General features: G+C 40.3%; 1 protein-coding gene across 1 annotated transcript in view; it reads right to left on the reverse strand.

Moving 5' to 3' along the window:
- Positions 1-227: 227 nt before the first annotated feature.
- OGFOD3 (2-oxoglutarate and iron dependent oxygenase domain containing 3) overlaps positions 228-18,112 on the reverse strand; it is a 129,548-nt gene continuing 111,663 nt past the window's right edge. The window contains exons 8-9 of the mRNA XM_063456016.1: positions 12,986-13,109; positions 228-812 (exon numbers count right to left, since the gene is read on the reverse strand). Of these exons, the coding sequence (XP_063312086.1) occupies positions 676-812; positions 12,986-13,109 (261 nt within the window). The 3' untranslated portion in view covers positions 228-675. The remainder of the gene's footprint in view (positions 813-12,985; positions 13,110-18,112) is intronic.

Raw genomic sequence — 18,112 nt, forward strand, 5'->3', positions numbered from 1 at the left:
TTGCTGCTGTAAATCCATTCTTTAGTGAATTGCACTTTCAGAAACGTTGAAGATGCTCTATAATTATTGTATAGTGGTTTCCCATCCCCAAACGTTCACAGAGGTCTCAGGTCAATCACTATGGGCTGCTAATGTGCTCAAAAACCTATTCTTTCTTTAAAGAACATATTTTCATGTTCAGGTGACAGCGGTACAGATACCCACAAGTCAAATGAGACCAAATGCATTAAAAAATAGCCCCCCAAAAAATCAGAAAGTTTACAAATGTGCAAAATGTAGAACTTACACTAAAGTATTGCAATAGTCTCAAATTTCATATTGGGTAGCAATTGTTCAGTAAAAAAGTTTGTTTATTTATTTTGTGTTTCCAAATGAGAATTTACATTTTCAGAAAAATTAATACAGCATACCATAATTGAATCAGTGTGTGTACCTTCAACTGCAATTTGATGCTAAAGTAGATACTTCCTTGGGTACTTAGGACCTCCTGATGACCTGAGTTAGACGGTGTATGGGGTAGAAAGGCTGTAGCTATAAGTCAAGATTTAATGTATCCATGACATGCTCTGTCTCATTTAGATAAAAATTTTTTTTACAGATTCCAGTGTTTTCTTTTTGTGCCTGAGAGTATCCAGATCGTGAACTGGGTTACAGGTCTGAATATCCCTTTTGAATTTAAGTCCATGTTGGGTCTCCGATGCTGTGGTCAGGGTCGCAGGTAAAGGAGATCGTAATAGCGTATCGTGTACCCCAACCCACTTTTTCCACCTGATGGAGATTTTCTGATCCAGACGTGAAAAAGGATAGGCGTCCTGCAAGAGAGGTGTTAACAGACAGGTTAAGATAGAAAATGTACTGTTCAAAATGGGATTCCTGCAGCTACACAGTTACCTCCGTACAATAACCCAGCCTCACATTTAATAATAATTCATGAAACCCCAAGCTCTATAATACATAGATCAAAGATGGTCATTAACAACATGGAACATCCGTCTGTCTCATTTTAAGCCACAAACCACATCGTTGAAGACCCAGAGGAAATATATCTACGAATAATTCTTTTTATTTGGAAAATAAATGTTTAGAGTTCAGAACAAGTGGTTTACTTAAATTATTGAGATTAAGAGGACCACTAGACAGTGTTTACATTGCTATTAATAGATCACAAATAGTTTTCTCAGCACTGTACAAACATATAATATAAATACACTTTTTTATGTTTAGATTAATAATGTTTACATCTACATTGAATTGTCGCAGAATCCCAAGCATGTTTTTAGAGAAAAATCCTGCCCTACAAAGGCGCATCTCTCCAGGTATATGTCACTGCAGGATGCATCATAAAGTGAAATGGTCAATATAAGAAATGGGTTTTGAACAGCTGTTTTAAGCAATTACTGACTCTTTGTTAAAGGGACACTGTAGGCATCAAAATAAGCTGTTTTGTGTATAGATCATGTTTCTGCAGTCTCAATTCTCTGCTATTTAGGAGTTAAATCACTTTTGTTTCGGGGGTGTGGCTAGCTGCCGAGCAAGATGGAAGCATAATCCACAGCTCTGGCACATAAACTCTCAATCTATCACAATCCCAGCGTACAGACTGCGGAAACCTGCACCAAAGTCAACATGTCCAAGAAGAATGCTTCCAAAGCAGAAAAACTGAATTTCTTCATACACAAACCGCAAATGGAGTCTAACAGCCGGCAGGATTTAGACAAAGATGGCGATGACAGCTTAGAGAGAGATAGCACGCAGCAAGATACGGAGGCATCTGAGACAGCAGAGAAACTCACTACAAGTTACCTTACCAAGGCACCCGACGACCTTTCACACAAATTAATTGCCTCATGGCAGAACTCCATGGACTCTCTGCACAGGGATGTACAAGAGCTTGGCAAACGCACAGCTCAAACAGAGTCCAAAATGGACGAATTCGCCACAGCGCAAAATGATTTGGCAAGCCATGTGGAATGTTTAGAGGCCAAGCTGGAACGCACCGAAGCTAAACTAGCAGATTTGGAGGACCGGGTGAGGTGCAACAACCTCCGCCTTAGGGGGTGTTTGAGACTATTCTCCTGGCAAAACTATAGGCCTATGTCAGAGGCCTTCTGCATGCATATGCTCTGGAGATTCCAGCTGACATGTTGCTCGTTGATCGCGTGCACCGGATCCCACGCCCGAGGCACCTACATGACCCTACCAAAAAAAAAAAAACGAATCCTCTGCTCAACCCACATTGGGCTGTCTAAGAAACTGATATACAGATGGTACCTAGTGCCAACACATGACCCCCAGTGTGACTAACAAATGCTAGAGGTGTCAATGAAGGAATAGGGGATATGCTCCACATTTGGTGGGCTTGCCTGCGACTCTTAAAATACTGGCAAAACATTGCACAACTCATAAAATCCATGACAGGGTTGACCATTCCGTATACTCCAGAAAATTACCTGCTACAAAACTATCCCTCAGGGCTCGCGGAAGCTATGATTTATCTTACTTACCAAATTAACATAGCAGCGCTGACGCTCATTAGTAGGAAATGGAGGAGTACAGACTCTCTGACTATACAAAAATGTATCCACCTAGTGGACCAAAACAAAACCTTGGGATGTGCAGCAAGACTAGCAGCAAACCAAAAGAACAAAATTTGGAGAATAGCCTGGAATAGATGGAATGAGGTCACCAAGGCCATGAATCCATAACCACACACTCTCAGAAGTGTCGACAGCCGCGCTCATACATGGAGACCACTGTACAATGCTGGGTTGACAGTTGAGTACCTATACTATCCTCATGTCTTACCTAGTGTGCCCACTGAACACCACCACACCGATGGTATGGCCTGACAGCCAGAATAGGAGCTAAACCCTGATATCGACCCACGCCACAACAGGAAAAAAAACAGCGTATGGCATTATTGTATCATACATTCCAGCTGTACATGCATATGTGTTTGAATATTTAAAACTCTCAACCCTCTCCCCCCCCCCCGGTTCCCTTCCTGAACTCCCCCCCCCTCCCTTTATTCCTAATCAAAATGTAAATGCTCACAGCATAATGTAGTCTGTACTATATTAACTGTCTGTAGAACATGAACACCGGGTCCGTTTGATGTAATAGTACACAATGTTATTACTTGGAATGTCCTTGATGTTCTGTTCATCTATGTCTGTGAACCAAAATTTCATAATAAAAAAATAAAATAAAAATCACTTTTGTTTCTGTTTATGCAGCCCTAGCCACACCTCCCCTGGCTGTGACTGACACAGTCTGCATGAAAACAAAATGGTTTCATTTTCCATCAGATGTTAACTTGCTGTAAAAGTTCTTAACTCCTGCTCTGTAAATTTAACTTTTATCACACACAAGAGTCTCCTGCAGGGTCAAGCAAGCTATTAACAGAGCAGGAGATAAATTAAACATACTGTTCAATACAGAAAGTTTAAACATTAGATCTCTCTTTACAGGAAGAGTTTAGGAAGGCTGTGCAAGTCACATGCAGGGAGGTATGAATAGGGTTGTATAAACAAAGAGATTCAACTCCTAAATGGTAGAGAATTGAGCAGGATGACTGCACATGATCTATACACCAAAACTGCTTCATTGGGTTAAGTTGTTGCTTTGGTGTCTATAATGTCCCTCTAACGGTTTCTTGGATGTAGAAGGAATGCAATTAAAGCAGCACTGTAACCCACCCTTCCTGAAAAACAAGTATTTCATAAAGATAGCGTGGCAAACCTAGCCACTTGGGACTGCCTAAGATAGAATGGTTGTGCCTATTTTCTGTTGTGTACTGCGCGCCGGTATAGTGTGGCGTCTCCGGCTATGTTTAATTTATGCTGTACTGTGTATATCTGTTCGAATCCTCCCCATTCGTTAGCATTGCTATTAAAACTGACTACGTTGTATATTTTGAAGTAGAAAGGTAACGGTTTATGTCCTCGTGGTTTTCATTACTGTATGTTACAGCAGGGGCTGATGGGAGGAGGACCTGGAAACGGTAGTCTCCCTCCAGTCCCCTCAACCAAAACCCCTGCTGCCCATCTTTGGAAACCCCTGTTAAGTGACCTGCTATAAATATCAGTTTTTTTAATAAAGTGACAGTTGAGTGACCTGCTTTAAATATCAGTCTTTTTGAATAAAGTGTCAGTTGACTCTCAGACTGTGTTTCGTCTGGTTCTTGGGAGGATTTGGGAATATTGCCTGCTTCCAGCTTTGTACTTGGATTATTGTGTTCTACCAGCGGAGATCCTGGGATTATAATATTGCAGCTCCGCAACAGATAGAATCTTTATCATATACTCATTTTGAATGTGTTGGATTTGACTGAAATTCCAACCAAATCAAGAGATATACAGAGACAAAGAAGGGACTACTTTGTCTCTGTATTTCTCCTCCACCTGACTTTCTTTGACACAAGGCGTTGTCTTTGTGCCAATCCTTGAAGCAGTCAGTGAAGGCTGCAGGGAATTGGCTGTGTCCGAAGGACCCTGCGTGATCCCCAATAGACCTCAATGCATTATCGCGCATGTGCTAGAGTAAAGTAGTGTCAGTGCCAAAGAGGACTCCGCTGAATTAAGATGCTGACGCCCACAAGGGACATGTTCAGGTAAGTAAACTCACCTTTACCTGCCCCCTTCCCGGCCACCAGACCACAGAAGTGATGTCTCCATTGGGGGACTTTGCAAATTCGGCAAAGTTCCCAAACGTTGACAGTGCTGCTTTACTAGTATATCAAGTTTATTCTCTAAATAGAGGTATAATGTCCTCACAAAATATATAAAATTGACTGCACTGCAATGTACAGTCATTGCGATAATGATAGGGTTACAGTATAACACCATGTACCAGTAGTAGGGTAGAGTAGTGATAGAGTAACCCTTTATGTCAGAGCAATAGTAGCCAGCTGGCAGTGATAGGGTTACATTGTAAGATCATGTTGTCATACCTCTGTGACAGCAGAAGGTTTACATTTTATGATCCTGGAGCGGTGCCTGCTACACTTAAAGACATCTGAATGGTTCTCGGAGACCATCTTCCAAAATGTACTTTATATTTCTCTATATGCAATCTGATTTAAAAAATGCCAATAGAATGTGAATATAGTGTGTTTGGAGGCACAATGCCCAATCACAGTAGGTACAGATACAGTTAACTATACTAGACTTGCAAGTTGCATATAGCATCTTTAATCCATGTTCTGTACTGACATTTGAACTCATCGTCTCTCCTTGATTTTTTAGAGTGCATTAATAAAGTTTCACCTTCATACTTGCTGACTATATGGGAAGAGGACAAATAATTCCACTATTTCAAGTCTCCTAGCAGAAAGAACGGGGTCCAAATGAAGGCCTAGCAGAGGAACTTGTTTCTTTATAGTCTGTAACACAATTCCAGAGCAAAAAATTATAGTAAGCAAGATTTAACACGCTGCGTTTTGCTTTGCATTGCTTTTCAAACCAAATCAAAAGTAAAAATGTTTACACACAGTCAGTGGCGTACTAAGGGAGGAGGGGTGGCGATCCGCCCCGTGTCCCACTCACTAGGGGGGTGCCATTACTGTTAGTGTCATGAGTCACCCCCCATACATTCTTATAGTGCGGGCTGTAGCTGTCGGCGTGCACTATAATGCAGTAATGTGGATAAGTAGGGGGAGGAGGAATGTTGAGAGGCGCTGAGGCGCGCAAGGGCACGCTGATGTGCGCCGCCGCCTGTCCACCTTCATGGATCTACAGCAGCAGAAGGATCCGTGCTGACTTCAGGGCGACACCGTGGTGGCAGTAGGGATCTTTGCCTGAGGCCGGAGCAAGTTATCCTCAAACGCGAGTAGAGGATATTTATGTGAAGGAGGGGGTATGAATTTGATGTGATGGGGGTCAAGGGTGTATTAACTGTATTTGAAGGGGGTGTATGGATTTAATGTGAAGGGGTGTATTAACTTCATGTGAAGTATGGATTTTATGTGAAGGAGGGGGGTATGGATTTTATGTGAAGGGGGGTATGGATTTTATGTGAATGGGGTGTATTAACTTTATGTAAAGGGGGGGTATGGATTTTATGTGAAGGAGGGGAGTATGGATTTTATGTGAAGGGATGTATTAATTTTATGTGAAGGAGGGGGGTATGGATTTTATGTGAAGGTGTGTGGTGTATTAACTTTATGTGATGGTACGGGGTATGGATTTTATGTGAAGGGGTTGTAACGGATCGACGGGCACCCCGACTGGGTACCTCCGTTGAAGGATGCTCCTAGCGCTTTCTGAGGACTCCAAGCACTGCAGCAGACACCACAACCAGCGAACCGGAGAAGCATACGAATGCTCTCAAGCATATGAATGCTGTGAACAGCTGAACAGGAAAAGCATACAATCAGCTTACACTCCTGGCAATCAGCATACAATCCAATTCCCCCAATAACGAGACAACACTTCATTTGAGGTCAAGCAGAACTGACTGTACTGGCACATACAGCCTCTTTTATTCACAATCCACAAACATAGTACTGCCCACAGGGTTTTGAAATCCAACCAATCAATCCGTACAATACACACAGACACTCCCACACAAAATCCTCCCCTCTGCCTGTGATATGATTACTGAACACAATGGGTAATATAATTATCACAGGCAGAGAAATACAGTTTTATAAAACATATCACAGGGACCCCAAAACATGCAATAACCCCGAAATTCACCCAGATCCGTTCAGTAGTTTGGAAGATACAGTTTAATGCAGATTCCGCAGAACATATACAGGCTATATGAAAAATAATTACTGTATAATGTGTCCCCTGTTGTATAGTTTAAAACTACTGCACGATGTCTTTGTGCACCAAATACCGGCGAGATGGCAGTGTCTGTGAGTTAAAATGGCCGCCATCCATTGTTCTCACCATGTGCTTCATCCCTTGTTCTCACCATGTGCCTCTGATACATGCAATGGTGGCCACCCAGTAACTCCACAGTATGTCCCCAGATGGTTCTTAAAGGGCCAGTAGCAGCATAATAAAATACAACATGCCCAAATCAGTTCCTAGAAGGGCAATACATCCCAGGGCCATAGTCGCAGGGCAAGAGGCTGGCAAGCAGTCCTCTCCAGGCACAAGTGGCGGGGCTGGTTCCGCCACAGGGGTGTATTAACTTTATGTGAAAGAGGGGGGTATGGATTTTATGTGAAGGGATGGGGTGTATTAACTTTATGTGAGGGAAGGGGGTTATGGATTTTATGTGAAGGGGTGTATGAACTTTATGTGAAGGGGGTGTTATTAATTAAATGTGAAGGAGTGGGTATGAATTTGATGTGAAGGGGGTGTATTGACTTTACGTAAAGGAGCAGGGGTGCAGGGTTTTTATGTGAAGCCCCCTTCACATAAGGGGTGCAGGGATTTTATGTGAAGGGGGGGGGGGGTGCAGGGATTTTATGTGTAGGGTGCATGCAATGCTTTTATGTGAAAGGGCTGTATGAATTTTACGGAAGGGGGTGCAGGGTTTTTTATGTGAAGGGCAGTGTAGGGTTTTTTGTGAAGGGGAGGTGCAGGGGTTTTTTGTATACGGAGGCAGGACAGGATTTTTGTAGGATTGGGAAGGGCAAGAGTTTTGTATGAGGGGGTAGGTTTTTTGTGGAAGGGGGGCAGAGTATTTGTGGACAGGTGTGCAGGGGGGTTGTATAATGGGTCAGGGCAGGGGTTTTGTGTAATGGGAGGAGGATAATGTTTTTTTTCTAAGTTAATAAAAAAAAAATCATTGTTCTAGTGTTTTCAAGTTGATATATAAGTTACAAACTTTTACAATAAATATTCTTGAAAACATTTTAAAAAAATTGTGGGTGTTTTTTACTTTTTAAAAAGGGGTGAGAGGGGAGTGCCAAACCCAGGACCCACCTGGGTTGCCAAATGCCCTAGGTATGCCTTTGCACACAATTCTGCTGGCAAAGTAAAGCCGTCTAGGCATTGTATATGTATAATGGGTTTATTTTGTTAAATTGAACCCATGAGCATTTATCCCTTTAATGGAGGTATATATTTAGTCTGGTGGTCTGTTAAATAATAGAAATAGGTTTACTCCGTAAAAGGTTTATTGATCTCTATGTAACAGCTCATTCTGTTTCTGTAACAGCAGCTACTTCCTATGCTATTCATAGGCAACAATCTTGAACTAGCATGACATACTGTCAAGGTAACAGATAATGCAACATATAATATAAAGCAAAGGGCTCTCAATGAAGTGGTAATTCCAGTCTCTTAAATGGTTGGGTTTAGAGTAGACCTAAAAAATTGCAACTGTAGCAGAAAGACATACTCCTCCAAAAATGTGCAAACAAAATAAATAAAGTAATATACCAGTGCTTGTAAAAACAATATTGTAAATAGGAGCAATAAAATACGCTGTCCCAGGTCCCTTAACCCTGCAAAGCTAGTTATTGCAGTTTTTAAGAACTGCAATAATTACTTTACAGGGTTAACTCCACCTCTAGTGGCTGGTAGACAGCGACTTCCGGGCTGTTAGGTGACTTTTGCTCTCCTGGCGCTGGACGTCCTTGCGCTATGAATGGTCTTCAAACGTCTTCAAATTGTATAATGCTTTCCTTGGGTAGAAATCATAATGTGAACGTGGCCAGTGCTGGGCATGCACATTAGGTCTCCCCCGTCGATGTCAGAGGACCAAAGGCGGACCAGAGCCAGCGCCAATGGACTTTGGCGCTGGACCCAGGTAAGTGACAACTTTTTTTTAACCCCTTCTGCACCACGAGGGGGTCTGGGGGAGGGAGCTATAGTGCCAGGAAAACAAGTTTGCTTTGTCCTGGCACTATAGATTCCCTTTAAGCCTTAATAAACTTTGTGCTTTTACGCTATGCACCCTTCTATACACTATAACACTCAGTTGTTTTGCATACCGCTCTTCTAATAATCCCCAGAGCTTTTAGAGAATTGAGAGATCTTCCTGAGGGTAACAAGATACTTAATTATTATTACTGGAAAGGTTAATTATATATTTTGGTTTGATGTCCAGTATAGTTGCGGGTCAATATAATTTGAAAACAATTTTAGCTGAACAATATGTCAAATAATTGAACTTTTGATGGGACTTTTGTTGTCAAGCACTAGAGCAATTAACTAGAACTAGCAAGTATAAAAAGTGTGCTCAACATAAAATAAAGAATATATTTGCTGAAATTCAGCTGGTATCGATTCAATTTCCAGGACAATAAAGAAAGTTCTTCAAATAAACTGAAAAGAAACAGAATATGTGCAGTGTCGACACAATAAGGTATGTTTGTCTAGAACAAAGTATTCTTTTTCCTCAGATGGACAATTCTAAAATCAATCAAACTGAAAAAATTATAGGGCTTGATCACTATCCAAAGTGTCTTCTTTTTAAGTCCATATTAAAGGGATACTATAGTGTCTGGAATACAAAGCTGTATTACTGGCTCTATAATTCCCCTTCTCCCCCCTCTCACCCCCCAACAGTGGTAAATAAAGGGTTTACAAAAACCTTTATTTACTTACCTGATCCCAACGTTGATGTCTCTTGGCGCTGGGTCGCTGCTCTGCCTCCTTCGACATCCCCAGACGAGCAGGCGCTAATGTGCATGCGCGGCGAGTGCTGGTCGCGCATTAGGCTCTCCTCATAGGAGAGCACTAAACCAATGCTTTCCTATGGAGAAATAGCTGACACCCAAAAGTCTGTTTACATCCATGAAGCACCTCCAGTGGCTGTCTGGTAGACAGCCACTGGAGGCAGACTTAGTGCTGCAATGTAAACATTGCAGTTTCTCTGGCAATAGTGCAATAAGGGACACTGCACCCAGACCACTTAATTGAGCTGAAGTGGTCTGGGTGCCTATAGTGTCCCTTTAACCATCCATTTTAATAAGTGATATTCTATATTTTAAGGGATTTCTTTTAGAATCTATCTCATCTAGAATTATAAATAAATAAGTAGTTGATGTTAGAATGTACAAATATCTTTCGTAGGAACTTCTCCCCAGTTTCATTTTCATTCTCCGCGTACCGAGTGGGCCCCGAATGTAGCGTCCACACCTGCTAGTGATAGGATCCAGCGAATGCCTGAAATCGACATTTCCATTTATTGTATTGTGCATTCTACCCTATGTGTGTAAAAGGAAGGGAAACGATTCTCCAATGTAAATGTGAAATGACAGAGGGAGGTTTGAAACCCATAAAGTATTTGTGTCTGTTACACCTCGCTCCATCCTTCAAATCTGATGCAGGAAAATTTGAATGAAATATGTGTTGGAAGCAATTAGGCTTTCCTCTATGCCTAGAAAGTAATTGCTGCACGCGTCTCCTGGCTGCAGCCCATGCTGAGTTTATGTTTCGCTCTCAGTTTGATGTTTTTTTCTCCATCGCTTATCCCTGAAGCGATTATCTGCTGTTGAAGAGCCCCATGTTATAGCGCAGGTTCTGCACCCCAGGAATGAGAAATTAACACAGAATTGTACTGGAAGATTAAGGAACAGTAGGGGGTTCTTGTGAAAACATTTTTTTTCTGTATTAACCATGTGAAATCATCACAACCTTCAGCTGGCTCTCCGGAAAGACTATACAATAACAATATAGTATAGAACAAAGGAAAATAATAACAGTGTTGCTGTAAATATGGGAAGACAGCATATATTAGTTCAAGGATAGCAGTATATACTGGATTAGGTCAGGGCAAGATGAGCATATCGGGTTAGAGCAGGCACCATAGAAGATTAGATCAGGGCAGGTAGTAGAAATTGTGTCAACATGCATCAGCATAAATCGTCCTCACTGAATTATCTTCAAGCTCACTCAGCTATAGGTGTTTCACCTCCGACTTGCTTGTCTAAGCAAAGACCTAAAACCCCAGCAACGATCAGTAAAGTGTTTGGAGTGTAGACATATCTCAAACCTGGAGAAAATGACCGATCAGATGACAGAGTAGTGGTTGCATGGATCATGAGCTGTGCTGAAAAGATACACAATCTGATCTGGAAACATAAAAGGAATATATTAAATAAACAGAACACGCATCTGGATTTGTACTGTAGTAGAAAAGCAAAGTGGCTCTTGTTTTGCAATAATTTCAAGGTTTGTGATATGGAGCAGGTTTTGCCTGTAATCCCGTACTAGTTGTTAAATGGATGTAGTAAAAAGCTTGAACACTTCACATGGGTAGGTGTAGGTAATAGATCATGACGTGTCTTTCTCAGAAGAGCTCTTTACAATATCCATGCCGCAGCTCAGCAGTCAAAGTAAACGTTGGTGCAGTGGATAACTCACCTCATCTCTTCCGACAGGCTTCTAATTGACTTAATTGAAAGCCAATAATTAGTGTGAGAAAGGGGGCGCCGGAGGGAAGGATCTGGCCATTGTTTGGGAAAATGAGACATAATGTATTCGTGGGTAGAATGCTTCACCCCAGTGATTACTTAACATGCAACACGGGAGTTTCCAATATTAAACGCCTGAGCTTCAGAACCCCATAGCTATCATTACAACATACTGATGGCAACTTGAATATTAATAAGGGTCAGGGGGGGCATTGAATACCATCCAAAAGAACGTACAATAAATTTGTTAAATGGGCAGCATGGCCTTAAAACAAAGTTCAAAGTAAAGGGGATGTTCTACGTACTTGTTTGCTGAAATTGTTCCAGAAAATCCTAGATCTAGTGAGTGATAACGTCTCATGCACTCCAATGCAGAACCAAAGGACTGTTTTTCAAGATGTTTGTGCATATAATGTTAGAGATCAAACTTATCAAAACTCCAAAGCAGACACTGGAACACATGGCAGTAAAGGCTGCTGTAGGACTTCCTGAATGATTTCTTTAACCCAGGCAGGAAGTAGATCAAAGGGTTGGAACTGCCAACTAATCAAAATAAATTATTCTTTTTCAATACCTATGTTTGAGATTTGAGTATTTCTGGAACCAGCACACAAAACAAATAAAATGTGCTACACACACACACATATATATATATATTTTGGCATCTTATCTACTGGACTATATATAGGTTATGGTGGGGGGGAAGTTTGATTAAAAAAAACCCTTCCACCTGAAGTCTGTGGATAGTTAGTACAATGTTAAACAAAAATCTGCACACCAGTCAAGCCATAAGACTTGCTTTTCTCCCAGAAATCACAAATCTGCAGTGATGTTACTACCGCAAAGGATTCTGGGCATATGCAAATTATTTTAACAAAGAATCATTTTTTGCCTCATTCCATTTTAAACATGGATTTGAGTCTGTGAACTACTCATGGACAACTGTTTCATTGTTAATGCAAATCATCAGCATAAGGACTATATATATACACACACACACACGCACACACGGCTCAATGTCTGGCCCAAGCTATTCAGCATGGCGAGTAGAAGAAATTCACCCCGGAATTGCAGAAAACCTGGAATTTAAAGCCATGCATATATAAAGTTACATGCTAGCATCACGACTGCTTTCTATAAAATGCACGGACAGGAAAAGGAATAGTTTCTGTTCCATACATCTTATACGTGCCTCAAACCTGTGCGTTCCACATTTATCAAGATAAACTGGCTTGTAGGCAACCAGGAACACCTCCTTTAAAAAGGGGTACCATGGAAAAGAGTTAAACACAAATTACGGGTTATTTTCAATGTTTTATTCAATTATGTAAATTCCAGAGCACTGATAGTTCCCCTTTAAGATCCAGTTTTCATTTTGCCTGAGGTATTGCTAACTGCACAAGAAATAGTATACTTCGATCCTTCACAAACTAAAACACTACTGAGTTTTGTCATCTGTTAAAAATGGAGAAAAACATGGTGCTCTGCAGTGTTTTCAAGTACTTCTCTGTATAGGCCGTAGGTTCTCTTTGGAATAGAACCCACGGGAAAACCTAGAATATTGGTGGAAGGCATCTGATTTCACCTCAATACTTCCTGCTGACTGAAGCTCACTTTTAACATAGTCATCTGCATGCATGAACATCACTTCTGATTACTCACCAGCCTTGGGCTCCACAGTGCTGTTTGATCCTGCATCTATGAATACAAATCTCCCGCCCTCAAAGTCCCTGGAGTAGTCCGACAGGTACAGCAATGAAGTGTAATCAAATGATCCATATGTCACCTGGAGGCAGAAAGGAACAGTTTAAGCTGTACTTCTCATTTCAGATGACTTGCAATGAATTACGATGCTCAAGTCTGTGTATTACGCTCTGGCCTTTAGTCTACACTTGGCAAGAGATAAAGGCAAGAGCAAGGGCTGGCCGTTTGATGCCTGAGTAAAGAAGGCTACAGGGAAAATAATGATTTTCTTTTACTCCTTACTCAGGGAGGGGAATTAATTTATAGCCTTCAAGCAGAGAAAGAGAGAAACATTCACATAAGAAGTTAATTTATAAAATAAGCATACATTAAGAAAGCCGGGAACAAGTCACAAAATGGTCGGTCTTTACTTAGAACATCTATGGGTACATGTCCAGCTTTAAAATCGATCATTACTGCCACTCTGACCTCCGCACTTTTAGACTCTTAAATCTCATCCAAATCCACCATCTAAGATGTTTCCCAACTCTGATCTTCTGCATAGCATGTATATACACAGTGAGAACCCCAAAATGCCAAGGGGCTCTCAGACTAGCACTCCCTGTCCACATGTTGAGATCTGTTGCTTATTTTCTGATATCCCATCGATTCTGACACTAAGCCACCTGCTCTAGCCGCCATATTGTTTAAATATGCTTCTTAACGTGCACTTCATCACATGCTGATGGCATGATCAAAATGCTAAAAACCACAGACTGCGAGATCTTTTTCTATTTGGGACCCCTGGTTGGCAGGCGCTGTCCAACATCCAAATCTTACAATCAGTGTGTTTAACCCTATTCCATACTAACCTGTGTATTTGCAAGGTTTGTTTTCTATCCATCAAATATAAGAATCCAGTGCTCCGGTCAATCCCTTTGCCCCTCATAATGTCACTCCCCACCCCGTATTGTAGAGGAGCCTATCTCAATAGCAGCCTGTAATGTTCTTTAACCCCTTAAGGACCAAACTTCTGGAATAAAATTGAATCATGACATGTCACACATGTCATGTGTCCTTAAGGGGTTAAAGGGACACTATAGTCACCATAACAAATGTAGCTTAATGAAGCAGTTTTGGTGTATAGATCATGCCCCGGCAGCCTCACTGCTCAATTCGCTGCCATTTGGGAGTTAAATCACTTTGTTTATGAACCCTAGTCACACCTCCCTGCAAGTGACTTGCACAGCCTTCTTCAACACTTCCTGTAAAGAGCCATCTAAAGTTTATCCTTTCTAAATTGCAAGTTCTGTTTAATTTAGATGTTCTTATCCCCTGCTAGGTTAATAGGTTGCTAGACCATGCAAGAGCCTTTTGTATGTGATTTCAAGTTCAATTTACAGAGAAAGAGATACAATTGTTTAAGGTAAATTACATCTAATTGAAAGTGAAACCATTTATTTTTCATGCAGGCTCTGTCAATCAGAGCCAGTGGAGGTGTGGCTAGGGCTGCATAAATAGAAACAAAGTGATTTAACTCCTAAATGGCAGTGAATTGAGCAGTGAAACCTGACAGGCATGATCTATACCCCAAAACTGCTTCATTAAGCTAAAGTTGTTTAGGTGACTATAGTGTTCCTTTAATACCTGGCTTTAGACAGGTCACCGTATTTACCAGAGGTGGAATTATTCCCAAATCAACATTTTAACACGCTGGAATGCTACGAGTTACCCAGAATTCAAGCAAGTTCTGTTATTATAATATTGACAATTTGAAAATGATTTTTCCTTTCATGCTATTCATTCAGTAAAGAGCACAATTGTCTGCAATCTCTTGCATTTTAATGTATTATTAAGATATCGCATTAAAACAAATTATGGTAAAAACACTTTTAAAGGATGCTAAAGCTACCGGATTTGCACAGTACGTGTCGGGAAGCAGGCAGATTGCTCTCTCAACATGAAGAGGTTCTGCCACTCAGGAGCCTCTCATTATGATCTTTAGGGTCTGATCTGATCTCAAAAACACGCATCAAATCAAAAATTGTTTTGTCATTTATTCTTGCATTATGTATTCAAACTGTTTTTGTTTTAATTGTATTATTGTTTTCTCTGAAAGCATTTTATAATGAATAATAAATGGATCATTCATTTTTATTCTCAAGTGGCGAATGTTCCCCACATATCACTCTAAGTGAAGACCTGCCTGATTAAATCCACTGAAACAGTGGTGAGAGGGTTAACCTTGGTCAAGTGCCAGTGTTAATAATCTTTTGCTATGGCAGGGTCAGGCTTTGGAGGTACAGATAAAGAGAAGGTTTGTAAGAGCAGCTATCTCAGGCAATCTGAAGAGTCATCTGCCAGATGTGAGCACTTCAGGAAATTACAGCGCTATCTAGCCAGTGGATAAAATGCACAGCAATCGCAAGGATCAATGACTAATTACGGCTTTAAACTATTAAAGACACATGTAGCGAGAGATGACATCTGCCATATTTATCTCTAGACGCAGAGATACACACCAGGCATCCGTCTAAGTACATTGTGCCATTAGATTCATGAAATGATATTAAAGGCGGTTAGCTACACACATTACATTTGTTAATGCATTACATAGAAAATACATTACAAAACAAACAAAGTTAAAAAAAAAACAGACTGTCATCAAATTTTTTCACTTGTCTGTTTTTTTTTTTTTTTTTTACAAGGTTATTACATTTAATGTAAAGTCATTTTCTTTTTAAATGCATATTTATTTTTTTATATTTTTTCAAAAGTCGCCTTGTTACTCTTGCCGGGCAGCCATGTTGGGTCAGATTTTACGGTTATCTGACCAACTGGTGCTCAACCCAATGTGCATGCTGCTGCAGTTTCACACAGAGCAATCGCTGCAGCAGGCAAGTTAGCTCGAACAGCAGTTGGTCAGAGAACCGTAAAGTCTGACTCAAAAAGGCTGCTCAGCCAGATAGAAATGTATAGAAAAAATATACATCCGTTAAACAAAATATCATACATTTTCATTAAATGTAAACTTCATTTTTTTTATTTTTAAAGAGTGAAAAATGTATGATTGTTATCTTTTAAAGAAAGAAAACAAAACAAAAAAAAATACCCTTTATTGACATTTGCAGTAACTGTAGATGCAAATATGCACATATTAGCATTCTCTCGCAGTCCATAGAACTGCTATATTTAGGGAGTGATTTTAACAATACACATTTGTATACATTCAATATCCCAAGATCTCAAAATACACCACTCTAGTATAAATTGATCTGATTCCACTAAATAGCAATAGAGAAGAAAATAGACAACCGGTTTGGACATCATTATTATTAAATCTCTTTCTACAGTCACGTCTGTAATAACAGATCAGATAGACTGATTCATACTATTATTTAATAGCATCATTCCTTTATAAAGAACCAGAATGCTCTGTAATTTTTTACTGTGGAGATATTGTGATACAAATTTACACAGATGAAGACGAAAACTTGCTTATCACCATCTTATATCTACATAGAGAAAGATGCACTGCTTTTCAGAGCTTACTCTACCATCTAGGCAGGGAGACTGTTCAGTCGATCTAACTCTAATTGGTAAAAAAAAAAAATAGCATGTCCTTCAGTTTAAAATGATGTGCATGTGCTTCTCTCCTCAAGGAATTCACTCTCAATGTTCAGATTTGATTTAATTAAATGTTTTATCAGGACCTTAAAGGAACATTCTAAGCTCCAGAACCTCTACAGCTTAATATAGTGGTTCTAGTGCAAAGAGGCTGTCCTTGCAATCTCATCCAAAGACTTCCATTGGAGGTCCTTCCTGCAGTCCTGCAATTGTTGCAAGAGGGTAGTCAGCATCTTTACTCTCAGCATTGAGACCCTAAACGCTCCCCATAGAGTTGCATTGAGTTAATGTATCTCTATGAGGCGATGCTGATTGACGGAGCAATGAGATTTACGCGCATGCACAGGAGACTAGTAATGATGATTTCAGCAGTGGTGGAGCAGTGGCTGCAGTGAGGCCAGTGTGACAAGGGAAGAAAGGTATGTACAAGTTTACTAGAATTTTTTGTGGTTCCCTAATAATATAGAAATGCAGAGAGGCACTCTAAAATTTGAAATCCCTGCTTGTTATTCAACTAAGGACCAAATGACTCACCTGATGTGTCAAATTATTGCTATCTATAACAAACTAGTAGATGTAATTAACAAACAACAAAAATGAATATACAGGAACACATGGTGATGATGGTCCTGTTCAAACAAGCTTAGACTATGTAAAAAGATTTGCCCAATTCCTGGTCTGTATTGGGTTAAGTTTCCATCTGATGTTGTTGTTGAAGGAGTGGGATTCTGTACGGGGCAACGAACAGTACGGCGTACAAAATATAAATATAAAAGATGTTGTTTCTATCTGTACCAATACATAAGGACCAAAGGAGATAGTTCATGGTAATATTTACTTGTTACCCAGCTCTCAAAGAGATTAAAAATAAACTAAATATGTGAGATTAATGTATGCATTTATGGTGATCTCTAACGCAATTATCTTGAACTCTTGGGTTATACAATGGGATTAATCAAGCAGGTGAGCTATTCACGCATCAATAGCTTTATAACAAAGCAAGACCTTGCTTGTCTCGATTCTCCTCTAAGAGCAGTAAATCCTAGATAAAGCATACTATGTGTCATATGACATCTACCACATTCATAAATACACACCTTGTATGCAAACTCTGTGTACACTAAGAATGCTCGTTCACCCACACATACTGTAAGCCACGAATGGCGGATCTTTTGTACTCCAGTTGGGGGTGGCAAAAGTTACATCAATTAATGAATTAATCTTCAGTCCATCTGTTCCATGTTACAGACATTCCATAAACTTTGGGTCTTTTTTCCTCAATTAGCCTCAAATGTTGTAACAAACTTTCCAGTTATTGAGGTTATTGAAGCAAATTCAACTATGGAATGGAATGTAAATATATAAAATATGTGTGATACACACTGATCAGCCACAACATTAAAACTAGCTGCCTAATATCGTGTAGTTCCCTCTTATGCTGCCAAAACAGCTCTGATGCGTTGAGGCATGGACTCCACA

The sequence above is a fragment of the Pelobates fuscus genome, chromosome 5 (genome assembly GCF_036172605.1).
Source record: "Pelobates fuscus isolate aPelFus1 chromosome 5, aPelFus1.pri, whole genome shotgun sequence".
Classification (NCBI taxonomy): Eukaryota; Metazoa; Chordata; class Amphibia; order Anura; family Pelobatidae; genus Pelobates; species Pelobates fuscus.